The sequence below is a fragment of the Gymnoscopelus braueri genome (assembly GCF_963280865.1).
Source record: "Gymnoscopelus braueri genome assembly, chromosome: 24".
Lineage (NCBI taxonomy): Eukaryota > Metazoa > Chordata > Actinopteri > Myctophiformes > Myctophidae > Gymnoscopelus > Gymnoscopelus braueri.
This window is the reverse complement of record NC_137626.1, coordinates 12,128,110-12,145,467: the sequence shown is the minus strand read 5'-3', so window position 1 is coordinate 12,145,467 and position 17,358 is coordinate 12,128,110. Positions and strand designations below refer to the sequence as shown.

At 40.5% G+C, this 17,358-nt stretch overlaps 1 protein-coding gene across 2 annotated transcripts; it reads left to right on the top strand.

Moving 5' to 3' along the window:
• The first annotated feature begins 596 nt into the window (after positions 1 to 596).
• Positions 597 to 17,358, top strand: LOC308080683 (uncharacterized protein). Of its 2 annotated transcripts, XM_080422611.1 has the most exons (15): positions 597 to 706; positions 3,314 to 3,363; positions 4,855 to 5,022; positions 5,640 to 5,933; positions 6,791 to 7,093; positions 8,043 to 9,768; positions 10,324 to 10,363; positions 10,453 to 10,502; positions 11,102 to 11,322; positions 11,853 to 12,106; positions 12,756 to 12,872; positions 13,834 to 13,981; positions 15,017 to 15,061; positions 15,958 to 16,002; positions 16,180 to 17,358. In XM_080422611.1, the coding sequence occupies exons 2-15, from the start codon at positions 3,321 to 3,323 to the stop codon at positions 16,434 to 16,436; spliced, it is 3,711 nt and encodes a 1,236-aa protein (XP_080278737.1). In that variant the 5' UTR covers positions 597 to 706; positions 3,314 to 3,320; the 3' UTR covers positions 16,437 to 17,358. The 2 variants fall into 2 exon arrangements, with proteins under 2 accessions (XP_080278737.1, XP_080278738.1); XM_080422612.1 differs by lacking the exon at positions 6,791 to 7,093 and having other exon boundaries at positions 16,180 to 17,357.

The window sequence follows — 17,358 nt, the reverse complement described above, 5'->3', positions numbered from 1 at the left end:
CCTGTGCTTTCCCCCCCCTTTTTTTTCCAAACTGCTAATAAAGTATGAACAATCAAGTATTCAATTTCAGGATCTATAGACCCCTTAACAGACACGTCACACTGATAAGAACCAGTATGCGCGCAACCAGTATGCGCGCAGTGACACCCATGGTCTCGCTAGGACGCGCCTCACTAGCCAACACACAAGAGGGGGGTTGGGGTGTGCTGAAACAACAGGTTGGGAATTGATTGCGTGAAACAATCACCTGTGCATCCAGTCTCAATGTTAGTAAACAAATAATTGGTCTATACAATCTCTCTCTCTCTCTCTACCTCTCTCTCTGCCCCTCTCTCTCGCTCTCTCTCTCTCGCTCTCTCGCTCTCTCTACCTCTCTCTCTGCCCCTCTCTCTCGCTCTCTCTCGCTCGCTCTCTCTCTACCTCTCTCTCTCTGCCTCTCTCTCTCTCTCTCTCTGCCCCTCTCTCTCACTCTTTCTGCCCCTCTCTCTCTCTCTCTCTTTCTATCTCGCTCTCTCTTTCTATCTCGCTCTCTCTCTACCTGCCCCTATCTCTCTCTCTCTCTCTCTCTCTCTCTCTCTCTCTCTCTCTCTCCCCGAGTTTGGTTTGAGGAAGTCAACCATTATATTAACTCTGAAGCCAACGCCTGCAAAAGAATCAAGAAAGAACCTTCGGAACCAGCATTTCTTTCTTTGCTCTGCGTATGAAGGTAAAATGTCTCATAACTGTTATATTCTTATCCACATTTCATACTTGATCGATGAACACAATTCTATGAAAGTTGGTCAAATCTACTCCTTACTTTAGTTACAGTCTTGCATGACGTTTAATTGAAACATCTGTAGGTAGTATAGGTTATTGTTTGCCGTGAAGCTCTATAGATGGGTTTCCTGTTAGTAAACATGAGAGGATGATGCGCGCGCAGTGGAGGGAAGAGCCTGTAGAGGGCGCTATTACCCGCAGCAGCTCTGCCCATTGTACATTCATAAAAGTAATAGTCTTCACTGGGTTTAATGAAAGTAGATTAAATGATGCAGTTTGTAATATCTTCTTTACTCAATAAAAATGATTTGTTGGAAGTTGGATCTGTTTGTATATAATAGCAGCATTATGCCTATTATGCCTAAAATAGCAGCATTATGCCTATCTAAATCCCGAAAATAACAACAGAGTCAATGGCGCTTCCGGTTCGTTCTACCTCCCGCATGCGCAGATGACGCACTCTGCTCTGTGATGACGTCGCGCGGAAACCCATCTATAAAACTACTTCAAATGACCGCATAACTTCTAGGTACTAAATAGCATAGATGCTATAATGCTATCTAGCAGTTGCAATAACAACCATTGACAGCCTAGCGGTAGAATACAACTCTCGTAGACGTATTTATGATTCTGACGTTTTCAATCTACGAGCGTTGTAGGGTTCACGTCCCATGGAGACATGGACTTTCTGCACTATGCCCCGTAACATGTACAAATTTACGTAACATGTACAAATTGAAAATAAAGGTGCTTACCCCCACGCCCCAAATGTTAACTGTTTCTACGGGGTAGTAGTTTAATGTAATAATCCATATCTTTCAATAAAGAAGTGTTTTAATGCCGTCTGTGGCCGATTCTGTTGGAAGTTCCCAATGGGTGGTAGTGACGGGTAGTGACGGGGCGCATCCGGTGAATCCCGGAATTACACTAAATGTAAACAGGAAGTAAACGAGGGTGAAAAAATGGCGTTCGGCCACAGACGGCATTAAAACACGTCTTTATTGAAAGATATGGATTATTACATTAAACTACTACCGCGTAGAGACAGTTAACATTTGGGGCGTGGGGGTAAGCACCTTTATTTTCAATTTGTACATGTTTGGAGTGTCTACGGGGCATAGTGCAGAAAGTCCCTGTCTCCATGGGGCGTGAACCCTACAACTCTCGTAGATTGAAAACGTCAGAATCATAAATACGTCTACAGAGTTGTATTCTACAGCTAATTGACAGCCCCTACATCCAAACAGAAAGACAGTCAGTCTCATCTGATTGTATTAAAATGACGTTAAACTCACCAACATTGCAGCTGTACGGAAAGCTTGGATTATCCTCTATGTATCTATAAAGGTTTTGTTCCATAAAAGTCCACCATAGACATGTTATGAGCTACTTTCTGTCAATAAATTCCGTGCAGGTGATTATCTTTCTCCAACACTTACAAAATAATCCCCTGCACGGAATGTATTGACAGAAGAACTATTTATGAAAAGACAAACAAGTAAACATATAGGCTACACTTTTATACTTGGCTCACACCAGGTCCAGATGCTATGTAGCCTTAGATCAAGACTATCGTAGATGTATTTGTATCGATTTTGACATTTATTTGTCTACGAGTCTTCGCGACCCCCCCCCCCCCCCCCCTTTCACCATCCACCAGTAAAACCCGTAATTCTCCATACACGTACAAATAAAGTATATAAGGTGCTAACCTGGTTACCCCAAATGTTAACTAGCCCAGCGCAGTATTTGTACAATGTATTAGTCAATATGTTTTAAAAAATAAGTGTTGTAACCCCGTCTGTGGCCGATTGCCATTTTCCCGACTCGTTTACTTCCTTTTTACATTGAGTGTAATTCCGGCTTTCACCGGATGCGTCCCGTCACTACCGCCCATTGGGAACTTCTGACAGAATCGGCCACAGACGGGGTTAAAACGCTTCTTTATTTAAAAATATGGACTAATACATTGCACAAAGACTGCGCTGCGCTAGTTAACATTTGGGGCAAGCACCTTTTTTTGGTACATGTACAGAGAAGTACGGGCTTTACTGGTGTATGGTATGGGGCAATTAAATGTTTTAATGGTGAAAATTGAATAAATAAATAAATAAAAATGAATGTGCGCACCATCTAGTGGATTCATTGTTCAACTTCAAACTAATTGAAAACACACATCCCTGGTTCTGTAGACTGATTTTGTTCTGCATAAGGAGACCTTACATTCTCAATGAATTTCATGCGTGGACTTAATAACTAATCAAACACAATTACAATGGTCAGAACACCACTATTGTAGCCAATAGACCCCTTAACAGACGACACTGGCTCCAAACGTCACACTGGCTCCAAATGAAACCCATTCTGTCAGGTCTCGCTAGGGCACGCCTCACTAGCCAACACACAAGAGGGGGTTGGGGGGGTGTGCTGAAACCAGCGTGTCCAGTCCCAATGTTAGTAAACAAATACTTGGTCTATACTGTACAAGATATGATTGCAATAGTACTGAGGCAAGATATGATTGAAATAACATGAGTCATGACTGTGTTAACAGGTTGCTGATGATGGATTGGCATTGGCTTCAGGAACGACTGCAGAAAAAAAGTAAGCTTTTTCTGTCCTGGATGCGTGATTTGACTTGCAAACCCCGCCCCCCAGAGAGCCACTGGAATCCAACATTCCAGATATACATTCTGGGCTGGCTGACATGGTCATCTTTCGCACCCGTTTGTCAACTGTTGCTGTTAAAATACACTAGTTGTATAGGTTAATAAACTGCTTCTCTGCTGGCTTTATTATAGGATTAGATTATAAAATAATGCATAATTCTATACCACCTGAAGGGCAGAGATGAGTCATGAAAGTGATTATTAGCCTCCATCCATTCACATGCACCTCCTCTTAAAATAATTCTCTACTGGTAGATTAAAGAACACCTTGCCGGCAGCATCATGATGTTGCTTGCATGTTCTGAGTGTGACTTGTGTTCAATAGCCTATTATTTTTTTTACATGAATGGAGAAGTGTTTTGGAGAAAATGTTATGAATTTAAATAAAAATGTTTAACCCTTTCAGACCGGGAAAGAATCTGTGTCATTTTTTAAGTTTCTTTGGGCTATTCAAAAATAGCAGATCTACAAGCTCATAGCGCGGCATGAGCTTGTAGATCTGCTATTTTCGAGCACATTTGAGCAAATCTTTGAATATATATATTTTTTCAAAGCAAACATTTGTAACTCAAATCTTTGCTTCTGGGAGATTCTACAAATGTCTTCTAAATCCTAAGAGTTTTTTGAAAAAAAAAACCTTGTTGCTATAATCAGTCGTTTTCAAACTTTTTCATGTCAAGGAACCCCATCTCAAAATATTTTGTTCCAGGGACCCCCCCCCCCCTCAGAAGTTGTAACAGAGTTAAAAATGTTCGCTATGGAAAAATATATATTCAAAGATTTGCACACAGTTTCACGATTTAAAAAACAATAGCAGATCTACAAGCTCGTAGCACGGCACTCGGTGCTGCGCTATGAGCTTGTATATATGCTATTTTTTAATAGCCAAAGAAATATTAAAATGACACAGATGCGTTCTCGGTCTGAAAGGGTTAAATAAAATAATGATTCCTTTCCTATCTATAGCTGCGCATTATGAAATCTTTGATTTCAAAAGTTGATTTCATACTTTTGCGTTTGTTCACCTTGACAGCTGACAAATTCTGTTGACACAAAGTGACGGCTGTCTCAACTCTTAACCTCGGATACACCCTATTATTGCTTTTAGCGTTGTGAACTAGCGTCGGTGCTGTAATGTGAACTGAGCATAAGAGCATCTGCTAAATGCCTAGATTGTAAATTGGTGCAGTTCATTGCTTGAAGGTTACTATTGAATAGGTTGTTATCTGGTGATGCCTATTGTCAATTGCCATGTTGTACATACAGTACTTTCCAAAATTATAAATGTACCAGTTACACTACTATTCATGAGGGGTTATAAAGCAGAGAGATATCTTTTTAAATAAATATAATGACAATTTTCAGTGATGCATTTTTCTGCAAAGGGCACTGTTGATTCAGAACATTTCCACATGTATGCCAACAGAAAGACTACAAACTACGGTCCATAGTATGGTCCATGAGGCCGAGATTCATGCCAAGAAGAAAAGCAATGCCCAAATGAAGAACCTGAACATAATGATGTTGGATCCAAAGGGAACACACATCAGATCAACAGTTTACAATTTCATCAAACAACTGTTGAAGAGTATTGGTAAGACGCTTACACCCCTAAGGCAGAGGTTGCGCTACGATGTGTAACTGCCTGTCCAAATGTCCAGAATGGTTAAAATTTCTGATAAAAATAACGGTAATAGATATTTTGTATGCATTAATGACAAGCAGGTGCGTAAATGCAGCCTAACACTTACATCATTATATTCTGGATTTATCAATTTGAACATAAACGTAATATACACATTAAAAGTAATACACATTTTATATAGCAGGTTCATTTTGCACAAATACATTAATTACATACATTACCATTTGCGCAGTGAAGTGCATAATGGTTTCCTAATAATCTGTTGCGTTCATAATAACAAACAATCAAAGGGTATTGCACAAAAATGGGCACTTCAGATCAATCCTTCATAAAGTGGCTCAGCTGATCTTTGGTTTTGTAGATTGGCTATTTTCACTATTTTTTTTAACATTTTGAAAACTTTCAAACCTTCAAGTTATCTCTCTCTCTCTCTCTCTCTATCTCTCTGTCTCTCTCTCCCCCCTAATTCACCCATGGTGCTTTATCATCCATCCATCCACCCACCCACAATCCTCTACCTGTCAAATGACCTCCAGTATCCACTGTACTCCTTGCCTCCTCTACAGGCGCCACAGAGCTCCCTGAGGAGCTTGCAGGGCTGGCTACAGATGCCACTGAGGTTGAGGTGGCCCCTGGAGCCGCTGATGCCATGAAAGCAGAGGAAGCTGTTGTCACGCCCAAGGCCAAGCTCGAGATTGAGCCATTGGCCACGGAGCCTGCCGTGATGATAACCGAGGCTGTGGATGCTGAGGTGGAGGGCGAGGCCGAGGTCATCGCCAGAGCCGAGAGCCGGCATGATGAGACACAAGCTCTTATGACGGAGGGCGATAATGCGGTGGTGGTTGAAGACGGCACAGAGGGTGAGAGATGTGTGGGATGTTGGCTGGCTTTTATTGGTTGAATTGGGTTTCATTATGGTTGAGATATTTTACTTCTATTTCAGTCAAATAATGCAAACTGTTTAACCACATAAACCCTTGCGTCCCTATTCTGGGGGAAAACATTCAGTGAAATTAGCAGATCTACAAGATCACAAAGCTGAGCTTGAAGAATAGATCATCTATGTCCGGAGAGAAAAGGAAAGGGGACGTAGTATAGACTTCGGGTAGACTCCAGGGCAGGCAAAGAAGTCTGGGTTTAAGTGGTTAAGAAATATATACTGATGAGAAAAGGGCTGATAAACAGCTAAAAGACACGCACATCCCAGAGCTACTTAGGCCTCTTCCACACCTACCCGCGTATTTTCATAAACGTAGTTTAGGGGGGGTTTTGGGGGGTTCCCCACACGCAAACTTACATCATTATATTTTGGATTTATAAATTTGAACATAAAAGTAATATACACATTTTATATAGCAGGTTCATTTTGCACAAATACATTAATTACATACATTACCATTTGCGCAATTCTCAATAATATGTTGCGTTTGAACATATTTTCTTCAGAATAACAAACAATCAAAGGGTACTGCACAAAAATGGGCACTTCAGATTAATCCTTCATAACGTGGCTCAGCTGATTTTTGGTTTTGTAGATAGGCTATTTTCACTTTTTTTGGGGAAAACCTTGAAACCTTCAATTTATGGACTCTCTCTCTCTCTCTCTCCCTCCCCTAATTCACCCATGGTGGTTTATCATCCATCCATCCACCCACCCACAATCCTCTACCTGTCAAATGACCTCCAGTATCCACTGTACTCCTTGCCTCCTCCACAGGTGCCACAGAGCTCCCTGAGGAGCTTGCAGGGCTGGCTACAGATGCCACTGAGGTTGAGGTGGCCCCTGGAGTCGCTGATGCCATGAAAGTTGATGAAGCTGTTGTCACGCCCAAGGCCAAGCTCGAGATTGAGCCAGTGGCCACGGAGCCTGCCGTGATGATAACCGAGGCTGCCGTCGCCACCGCTGTGGATGCTGAGGTGGAGGGCGAGGCCGAGGTCGCCAGAGCCGAGAGCCAGCACGATGAGACACAAGCTCTTACGGAGGGCGATAATGCGGTGGTGGTTGAAGACTGCACAGAGGGTGAGAGATGTGTGGGATGTTGGCTGGCTTTTATTGGTTGAATTGGGTTTCATTATGGTTGAGATCTTTTACCTCTATTTCAGTCAAATAATGCAAACTGTTTAACCACATGAACCCTTGCGTCCCTATTCTGGGAGAAAACATTCAGTGAAATTAGCAGATCTACAAGATCACTAAGCTGAGCTTGTAGAATAGATAGGCTATCTCCGGCGAAGAGAGAAAAGGGAAGGGGACGTAGTATAGACCTCGGGAGGACTCCAGGCAAAGAAGTTTGGGTTTAAATGGTTAAGAAATATACAGTATACTGATGAGAAAAAGGCTGATAAACAGTCTTAAGTTAAGATTTGTTCTTGTTGCCCTAATGTCCCACCTATCCTTAACACAAACCATAAAATGGAGATAACAGAAAATACAATAACTCTTGAAGTAAAGCATCTTCAGAGACAAATGAACACATCTCTCTATGGAAAACTAGGAGAAAATGTCCCTCAGGCTACAGGGTCAGCACTTTGTTTATTTTATACATGTATGGAGAAGTACTAGCTTTCCGATCTACAAGCTCACGCGGTGTGAGCGTGTAGTCGCCACACATCGTCTCTTGTGTATATCCTGGAGAGGGGGAAGCTCACCTCCCACGATGCACTGTGCTGTTCCCACCCCTCTCTGTAGTGCGTTGTGTTACACGGTGGTACAGTTTCCAAACTGGCCGTTGGTGCCACTCGTCAGGATGCTCTCGATGGTGCTGGTAGAGGTTAAAAAAAAAAAAAAAAACATAGACTTAAACTGTTGTGTAAACATGGTCATTAATTAATTTGACATCAAAGTTCCATAGTTCAGTGGCTACAGCAGCATGATCCCACTTTTACTTTAGAATGACCACCAAACCTCTCATTTGAGGACCACATTTACCATAACACTTACTAATGTCCTCTGTTCTTTTGTCATTTAGAAACTCTTGCTGCTGTGGGTCAACAAACACTCAAGTCTAATCTGAGGGTGAAGTTAAAGCATGTCATGATCCCCAAAAAAGGGAAAGGAATATATCTGGACGAGATCTTCACAGAGGTCTACATCACAGATAGAAAGCGTAGTGTCGAGTTGATCATTGGATACCAGGGGGAAATGGGCCCAGAAACACCAATCAAAATAGAAGACATATTTAAACCTCTACCTGGAGAAGATCTAATCAGAACAGTGATGACGGTAGGAGTGCCTGGCATTGGTAAAACAGTCAATACTCAGAGGTACGCTCTAGACTGGGCAGAAGAAAAAGCAAACCAGGATATCTGCTTCGTGTTTCCATTCACTTTTAATGAATTCAATAAATTGAAGGGGGAAAATGTCAGCTTGATGGGGCTTCTTCACTATTATTTTGGTGAAATCAAAGAAGAAGAAATCTGCAGCTTCAAAGGGTCCAAAGTTGTGTTCATCTTTGATGGCCTGGATGAATTTTTGCTTTACCTAGACTTCCGGAAAAGTGAGATTTTGACTGATGTCACAAAGCCAACCACAGTGGATGTGCTGCTTACAAACCTTATCAGAGGATATCTGCTTCCCTCTGCTCACATCTGGATAACCACACGACCTGGAGCAGCCGTACACATCCCTTCTTGGTATGTTGACAGGGAGACAGAGTTGAAAGGGTTCACTGACACCCAGAAGGAGGAGTACTTCATGAAGAGTTTCAGTGATAAGGACAAGGCCAGACAAATCTACTCAAACATCAAGACATCACCAAGCCTACACACCATGTGTCAAATCCCAGTTTTCTGTTGGACCACTGCTGCAGTTCAGGAGAACATGTTGAGGAGAGGGGGGGAAGGATTGCTGCCATTGGCCCTGACTGAGTTTTACCTCCACTACTTTGAAGTTCAGTTGATGCACGATAGAGTGAAATATCATGAAATAGCTCATCCTGACAGGGATCCAGAGAGTTTTCAGGTCATTATGTCTCTGGGGAAACTGGCGTTTGAACAGCTGAAGAAAGGCAACCTGATCTTCTATGAAGAAGATCTGACAAAGTGTGGCATTGATACAGCAGTGTACTCAGGAGTGTTAACAGAGCTCTATATGCAGGAGTATCGGCACAGGGTGTTCCTCTTTGTGCATCTGAGCGTTCAGGCGTTTCTGGCAGCTCTTTATGTTTTTATTTCATTCATCAACACTGGTGCCAACCTACTGTCACAATCACAACCCTCCAAGTGGTCCACGCTATTTAGAGGTAAACCTAACATAGAGTTAAAACACCTCTACCAGAGTGCTGTAGACAAGGCATTACAGTGTCCAAAGGAACACCAGGACATGTTCCTCCGCTTCCTGCTGGGCCTCTCATTGGAATCCAATCAGGCTCTCTTAAGACGGCTTCATGTGAAGATAGAAAATAGGTCACAGACCAATCAGGAAACGGTCAAGTACATCAAGAAGAAGATCAGGAAGAATCCCTCTCCAGAGAGAACCATCAATCTGTTCTACTGTCTGATCGAGCTAAATGAATATTCTCTAATGGAGGAGATCCAACAATACCTGAGCTCACAAATACACACTACACTACTCTCTCCTGCGCAGTGGTCAGCTTTCATCTTCCTTTTGCAGTCATCAGGAAGGGAGCTAGACCGCTTTGACCCGAAGAAGTACTCTGCTTCAGAAGAGGAAGACCCCAGTATAGCGTATCTACGGTAAGAATCTATAAACTGCACTTAACATTAACATTAAACATAACATTACTGTGTATATCAGACCGTAGCCATCTGCCGGACAGTAATATACGATTACTCTTTTGATTGCCTGTGTACAAAATAATTCTGCTCTTATGTACCCATACAAGAAAAGTAATGTAATAAGTTATTAATAACAGTAGTATTATTGTGGATATAATACATGTTTAGACATATTTTCATGTCTATTTAAAATAGTAATTGTGTGAATCTTCCATGCTTGGATGAAAAATATCTGTAACCAGTTTTAACAATTGAATATTTCTACAGTATGTGCACACCCTCTCTCTCTCTCCCTCTATCTTATCTTGTCTTGTCTGTCTATAATTGATCTCTTAAACATCTTCTCATTCTGTGTGTGTGTGTGTGTGTGTGTGTGTGTGTGTGTGTGTGTGTGTGTGTGTGTGTGTGTGTGTGTGTGTGTGTGTGTGTGTGTGTGTGTGTGTGTGTGTGTGTGTGTGTGTGTGTGTGTGTGTGTGTGTGTGTGTGTGTGTGTGTGTGTGTGTGTCTTTCTAGACTCTCTTCTGATGAAGTTGATCTTTCAAGCCGTGACAGTGTGAGTAAAAGTAGCTTCTCTGCAGAATAATCACAAACTGAACATCAGGAAAGTTACTGATTGTTTCCTGACTGCCTTCTGTCTTTCAGACACCTTTTTCACCGAGAGTGTACACGGAGCACAGATCCAACCAATACAGGTAACTCAATCCTAACCAGCTTTATTGGTACCTTCCTATAGATGTAGAACCTGTATATTTGAGGCCAGCAGCTGTGTCTTCCACTGTTAACCCATTAAGACCTGGAACGCGTGTCACTTTTTGATTTGAGCTAAAAAAAACATTATTTTACACTTTAGCTATTCAAAAATAGCAGATATACAAGCTCATAGTGCGGCACCGAGTGGGTGCTGCGCTACGAGGTTGTAGAATTTTTTTTAATGTGTGCAAATCTTTGAATATATATTATTTTAAAGTGGACAGTTTTAACTCAAATCTTTACTTCTGGGGGTTCCTGGAACTAAATATTTTGAGATGGTGGTCCGCGGCCAAATATATATCATTTTGGGGGTCCTTGACATGACAATGTCAAGGACAATGTCAAGCACCACTGATAAAGCAACATTAAGATTTTCAGAAAACTGTTTTTTTAGAAGACATTTGTAGAATCGGCCTCAGGTCTTAATGGGTTATTATTGAACCAACCACTGTATTGGTAAATTAACTTGATGCAACATGTGGCAAGAGGAGAAGTCAATAGATTAAAATAAACAGAAAAAAATGGTTGTGGTGTGTAACAGCTTCCAGTTCCCCGGGGCGGGGCTGTTCCAGTGCAGTCAGACTGGGTTGAAGTTTGGAACGACGGAGGAAGGAGAAGTCGTCTACAGGACTGTTCAGTGGGGTGAAAGATGTCTCCAGTCGGCAGGGAGGACTCCTGCAGGGCCCCTGTTCAGCATTGAGTGTGCTCAGGAGCCAAGTGTGATCTGCCAACTACACCTGCCACACTGTGACATCACACCCGGTAAGACACTGTTCTTGTCATTATCCAATCCTTTTAAATGTTCTTGTTCACAGTGACACAGTATAACAGACAAACTATGTTGACATCCAATATATGGGATGCTGTGTTTGATGGTTTAGGCGTGTTGTTAAACAAAAGTTTCTTTTGACGTTTTGTTTATTGTAAAATGGAATCCATGCTGTTTAAAGGGGTATATTGCCCTATTATCCTATATTGAGGGGGACAAATCAGACACAACACTTTCCATTGCCTTTATCATAATTGTATATTTTTCATTGTATATTTTCATTATATTATGTATTTCTTGCCTTAATACATATTACATTAGAATAATACAAACATTTAGCGGAACAAGTCCCAACAACATTTTGTTGCTTGTACTTAAGTAAGTTAGTGATGTAAAACATAAAACTCGATAGGCAAGCGTTCAGTTCACAGAGTGCATTGGGAAGTGTTTGTCTGATTTTCACTTCCTCCTCAACAGTATGAGCATGTTAAATATCTGCAAAATGTTAAACATCTTTTCACAGGTGATGCCCTTTCTGTGGCCCACATCACAGATGAGGGGATGAACTTCTTAGAAACGGTGAAAGTGACCAAGACTCACGTGGTTGTAAATGTGACTCACCTGTCCAACTTTGGGCTGACGTGGCTTGTGAACTGGTTGTTTAACCCTACCCCTAAACCGACCGATGGTCAAGTTCTACTCTTCCGTCAACCACCAAGAGAAGAAGAAGTTGTGATGACAGTATTCCTTCTGCCAAAGAATGTGCCTATTAAAGAGGTAAAGTATGTCGTCTATTAAGTAGCTACTAGCTAGCGTCGCAGAGAGTTTGAATCTCTTTAGACTTGATATGAAATGGATTTTGATTTTGAAGAAACAACCAGAGGCTAGTGTGTAGGTGTGGTCAAAATTGACAACCAATTTAAGACCAAAATGTATTGTAAGCTACAGTATGAAGACAAAAGAGCAATGTCAAAATATCCTGGTATTGATGGTAACAAAGACGGGGGAAACTGCCTGTATGTACATAGACATAAAGATGTGCCCTCGTGCCAGGCATTATGATTCAGCAATCTGGTTAAATTGTGCTGGATGATGGATTGAATACTTTATTAAAAGACCTGGAACGCATCTGTGTCACTTTAGATTTCTTTGGCTATTCAAAAATAGCAGATATACAAGCTCATAGCACGGCACCGAGTGGCGCGCTATGAGCTTGTAGATCTGCTATTTTTTTTAAATCTTGAAACATTTTATTTTTATAATTTTCTTCAAAAAACTGTTAGGATTTAGGATTTAGAAAATGTTTAAGAATCGCCTCAGGTCTTAATGGGTTAACACAATCGTTAACAGTACATTTAATGTAGTACAGTCAAATGTTAAGACCTGTACATTACATAACGTTTAAAGGTCCATCATGTCCTTGTAGGTGGAAGTACAACATGAAACGGATACATACATCGCCACTACCTCACACTGCAAACTGACCCCAGATCAGGTCTACAGTCTGCACTGTCCTCAACATGAAGTAGACCCCAAGGCCGAGGTGGGTTGGAAACGTCTTACATTTACTTAACCCATTAAAGGGGGCTTTTCGGACTAGCCTTTTTCTTACCTTTTATATGATATTATTATATCCTAGGGTACAGTAGAACATTTTCATAACTTCATACCGAGTCCACCGCAGCTAAAAACCCGAGTGGACGGTCCATGCTCTAGATCAGGGGTCTTCAACAAGGGGTCCTTAGAGTTACTACAGGGGGTCCTCCAAATCTTTTTCTGATATGATTATTTGTTTTACCTTAACCACTTAAACCCTAGCATCCCTTTTCTGACGAGAACTTTAGCCAAAAATAGCAGATCTACAAGCTCACAACGCCTCGCGCTGCGAGGCGTTGTGAGCTTGTAGATCGGCTATTTTTGGCAAAGAGGTGTAGAGGGAAAAAAGACCATGTAAACAAAAAAAGTTGAATCTGAAACACAATTGTAAACAAAGAGGGGGTCCCTGCTTCATCTTTCTCTCAGCTAGGGGGTCCTTGGGCTGAAAACGTTGAAGACCCCTGCTCTAGATTGCGTATTTTAATAGTTTTTTCTTTTTGGGTCGAGATCTGACGTTCATAATGACAGAACACTCTCATTATAGTTAATACTTTCTTACTCTTAAGTAATACTTAATTACTTAACTAATTATTAGTTGAATGACTGTGTACAGTTTGTGGCTACTCTACCAACCTCTGCCCAAAAGTATCCCACTTCAACCTGAGTTTATCATAATTATGGTAAAATTATAACCTGACTTTATGTTATGGTAAAATTACAAGACTTTATGGTGTTCCATAATTTCCACTGGAACTGCAAGTCCTACTAGTCTACTACCACCACCACTGCTAGGCCTACTACTACTGTACAACAACTAGGCTACTGCTACTACTACTACTACTACTACTTCTACTACTACTACTACTACTACTACTACTACGCAAAATAAAACAGTTATGTTTCTTCAGTTTGCACAGCCTTATCATCTGGATTTTGGACCAAATTTCCATCCCTCTTTTGATGTGTTCATGGATCTCAGTACAAAAGTGGTCTCATTGGAGCTACAGGGACCTGAGAACATGGTTGTGTGGCGACGAGACAAGCTGTTAGTTAAAGGTACAGTGTGCACATTTGCATACATGGAATTTGTACAGGTTTGTCCAGTGCATTTAAGTATTAGGAGCAGTGGGAAGCTATTGAACAGTACTTATACTCAGTATCGTGCTCAGTGTCTCCTCCCGATGCCGTGACCAGAGTCCTATTCAAGAATTTGTTATTAGAGAATACCTGGAGTTCCCCTTTTGTGTGCAGGAGTGAGGCTGGTTGTAAAAGGGAGGAAGAGATTGTGACTGGACCATTTAACTTTACATTACATTACATTACATTACAGTCATTTAGCAGACTCTTTTATCCGAGCGACTTACAATAAGTGCATTCAACATAGGTAGGGAACGAAACTACTAATCACCAGAAGTCTTAAGTATATTCTCTTCTAAAACAAGCAACTAAGAGTATATAACTTTGTAACTTTCTACCTACAAAATTCAGAGATTTGTATAACCAAAAAAACAATAATAATAATATCACCCGAGCATTGGTCCGTAATCTGTCTATTTTTATTGCACTAATTTCATAGTTCCAGTCATGTCAAAGTGGATAGAGTTAACATTAATGTCGCACCTGCAGCTCTGGACCTAATACATTGGATAAACTAGTAAAACTGTACAAATGCTTCCATTTGTACACTCTCAGAGTTACAGACCTACAGTATAAGGGACCATTTGGTTCCCAACTATCAATCATTTATCTGGGGACCCCTTGGAACCTCATCAAGGACCCCTGGGGGTCCCCACTTTGGTTGGGTGGGGAAATGAATCACCCGTAATCATGACACTGCACTGGTTCATACAAGGAAAATACCCTGAGGTACAAAGGATAGAAAATGCTGAGGCGGAGAATACATGTTTGATTTCACACCTAATTTTCTCTTTTATACACAAATACACAAATCAAATTGTATCCATGATCGTGCAGCGAGCTTCTACTTTGATGACTGAAATTGTTTCATATAATTTATTTTAATATTTAACGATGTATTAATCACGTGTCAACACTGCAATAAAGGCTTTCACTTCTCTCATCCACACACAGCACCATCTGAACCAAAGAGAACGAACAACAGCCTTTCTGATCCAGGTACAGTCTCATTCTCCTTACAGTTCCTTCACAATCTGTTTAGATATCCATTTAGACTCATGTGATCGTTGATCTGCACCTTTGTATAGAACCAACAGTTCTTTAACATGGAGAGTATGTAAATAATGCATTATTATGTTTCATAGGTGACAGAGTGTTGCAACTTTTTTTATTTTAGTTTTTTATTTTCTGTATTGTAATTGCACACACACACACACACACACACACATATATATATATATATATATATATATATATATATATATATATATATATATATATATATATATATATATATATATATATATATATATATATATATATATATATATATATATATATATATATATATATACATACATACATACTCTCATACACACACCCTAATGTCTGAATCCTAGTACCTGCTTACAACATTAACATTTAGGAAAGAGAAACCCATAACAAAAACATGTGATGGAAAGAGATGCAATTGATTAGTGCTTCCTGATCAAATGTATTTTAAACATAACATTTCAGATGTCAATAATATAACAGAATAACAGCAAATACGCATTGCTTGCTTTCTGTTCAATAACAGTTGTGCTAGTCAATTCAATTTGGTTTAACAATTTACAGATCAGCACATTCACAACAAACAGTAAAACAATTCTTTCCATTTTACACTTAATCTCGCATACCTTTATGTACCCCAACGGGTACGCATACAGTACTCCCGTTCCCGACGACCTGTGTTGCGTGTCACCCCCCCATCTCTCTCCCCATTTCCTCTCAGCCTACTTTCCCTATCCCTCTGTAAAATAAAGGCATAAAACCCCCCAAAAAACAACAACTATTATATGTAATAGTATTTGTGTACACACTGCAATAAAGTCTTTCACTTCTGTCGTCCACAGGACCATCTGAACCAAATAGAACGAACAGTACAACGACTGTTAAAGGTACAGACCCATTCTTGACACAGTTACTTCACAATCCCTTTAGATATCACCTTTACAAGAGTGTGTGTGTGTGTGTGTGTGTGTGTGTGTGTGTGTGTGTGTGTGTGTGTTGCTTTCAACCTTCCTTTTCATGTTAAGGTATTTATTACAGTGTGTTGTCGTTTCATTTGCATACAGACAAACAGCATTTCTTTGTGAAGAATCGGGGGGCTTTAGTCGGAAGAGTCAAGAATGTGGAGTCCGTCGTTGATGACCTGCGAAGTATGGGGTTCCATAAAGAAATGGCCGCCAAAGTCGATGCTGCGACACATTGTGAAGCACGCGTGAGGAGGATTCTTGACAGTGTGACCACCGACGTGTTAGCAGAGGCCCTGTTCCTGGCACTTCTTGAGCACGAGGAACCACTCATGATGGAGTTACTGGGTTGGTCCTGATAACTGACCACAGTATTCTCAACAGGCCACTGTAATGCAGATCATTTTAAAATCAAGATTTAGTGTAAGAAAATGATCGTAAGTAGTTAGAATAATTGGGATAATGTTCAATGAGCTGGACATTATTGGAACATAAACCCCAATAGGGTTCATACAGGCCCGATGTGAAGTGGAACGTTCCTCAATGATTTTGTTTATCTAAGACCTACAGTACATATGTATGAAAGGTTTGCTACTGTCTAGTTTATATCTTTTTCGTGTACAAAAAAAGTTTCATTTTTACTGATTGCATTGTTTGTGGTGCGTTTCACTATCCAGGCTGTGGTTTTATATGGGACATTCATGTAAAGAAATAAAGAGAAGTTGTGACATTTAGATTTTGTAATGAATCATATGGTCCAATAAATGTAACTTTTAACCAATCCACACTGGCAGGATTATTTAGATTGCAAAAAGGAACACTATGCTCAAAATAAATTCAAAGACACAAAACAAACTTCCTTCCTTTGACTACAGTATTTTGACTTTACAGTTTTAAATGTAGTTTGTTTAAGAATTAAATAGTAAAGAGTGTACAGGTAAATACCAAAATGTTATTTGTACCCATACTGACCAATATGCTTATGTTCATGCTTATCTGTTCTCTTGTGAAAGATTAGGTACAGGTAAAGAGAGTGCCATTTGCATTTGCTGAGAGTGACTGAGTGATGGTGATTAGACTCTCAGCACAGAGATTCCATGTTCAAGTTTTACTCCTCCTCAATGTTGTAGTTTTTCAACTTGGCAAAATGACAGATGCGTTCCCGTATTGAATGGGTTAACATAACGTCAGTGTCTGCGCATAGATCACTGCTGTGTGCATTATGTGAAGTCCACAAAATTGTCACATATTTCGTCAGGTCACCAATTTTACTGTGACACT

Coding starts and splice junctions, on each gene's coding strand:
- LOC308080683 (XM_080422611.1), top strand. CDS start 3,321: ATGATGGATTGGCATTGGCTTCAGGAACGACTGCAGAAAAAAA. Junction 11,323..11,852: donor ACACTGTGACATCACACCCG/GTAAGACACTGT, acceptor ATCTTTTCACAG/GTGATGCCCTTTCTGTGGCC. Junction 15,062..15,957: donor CAACAGCCTTTCTGATCCAG/GTACAGTCTCAT, acceptor TGTCGTCCACAG/GACCATCTGAACCAAATAGA.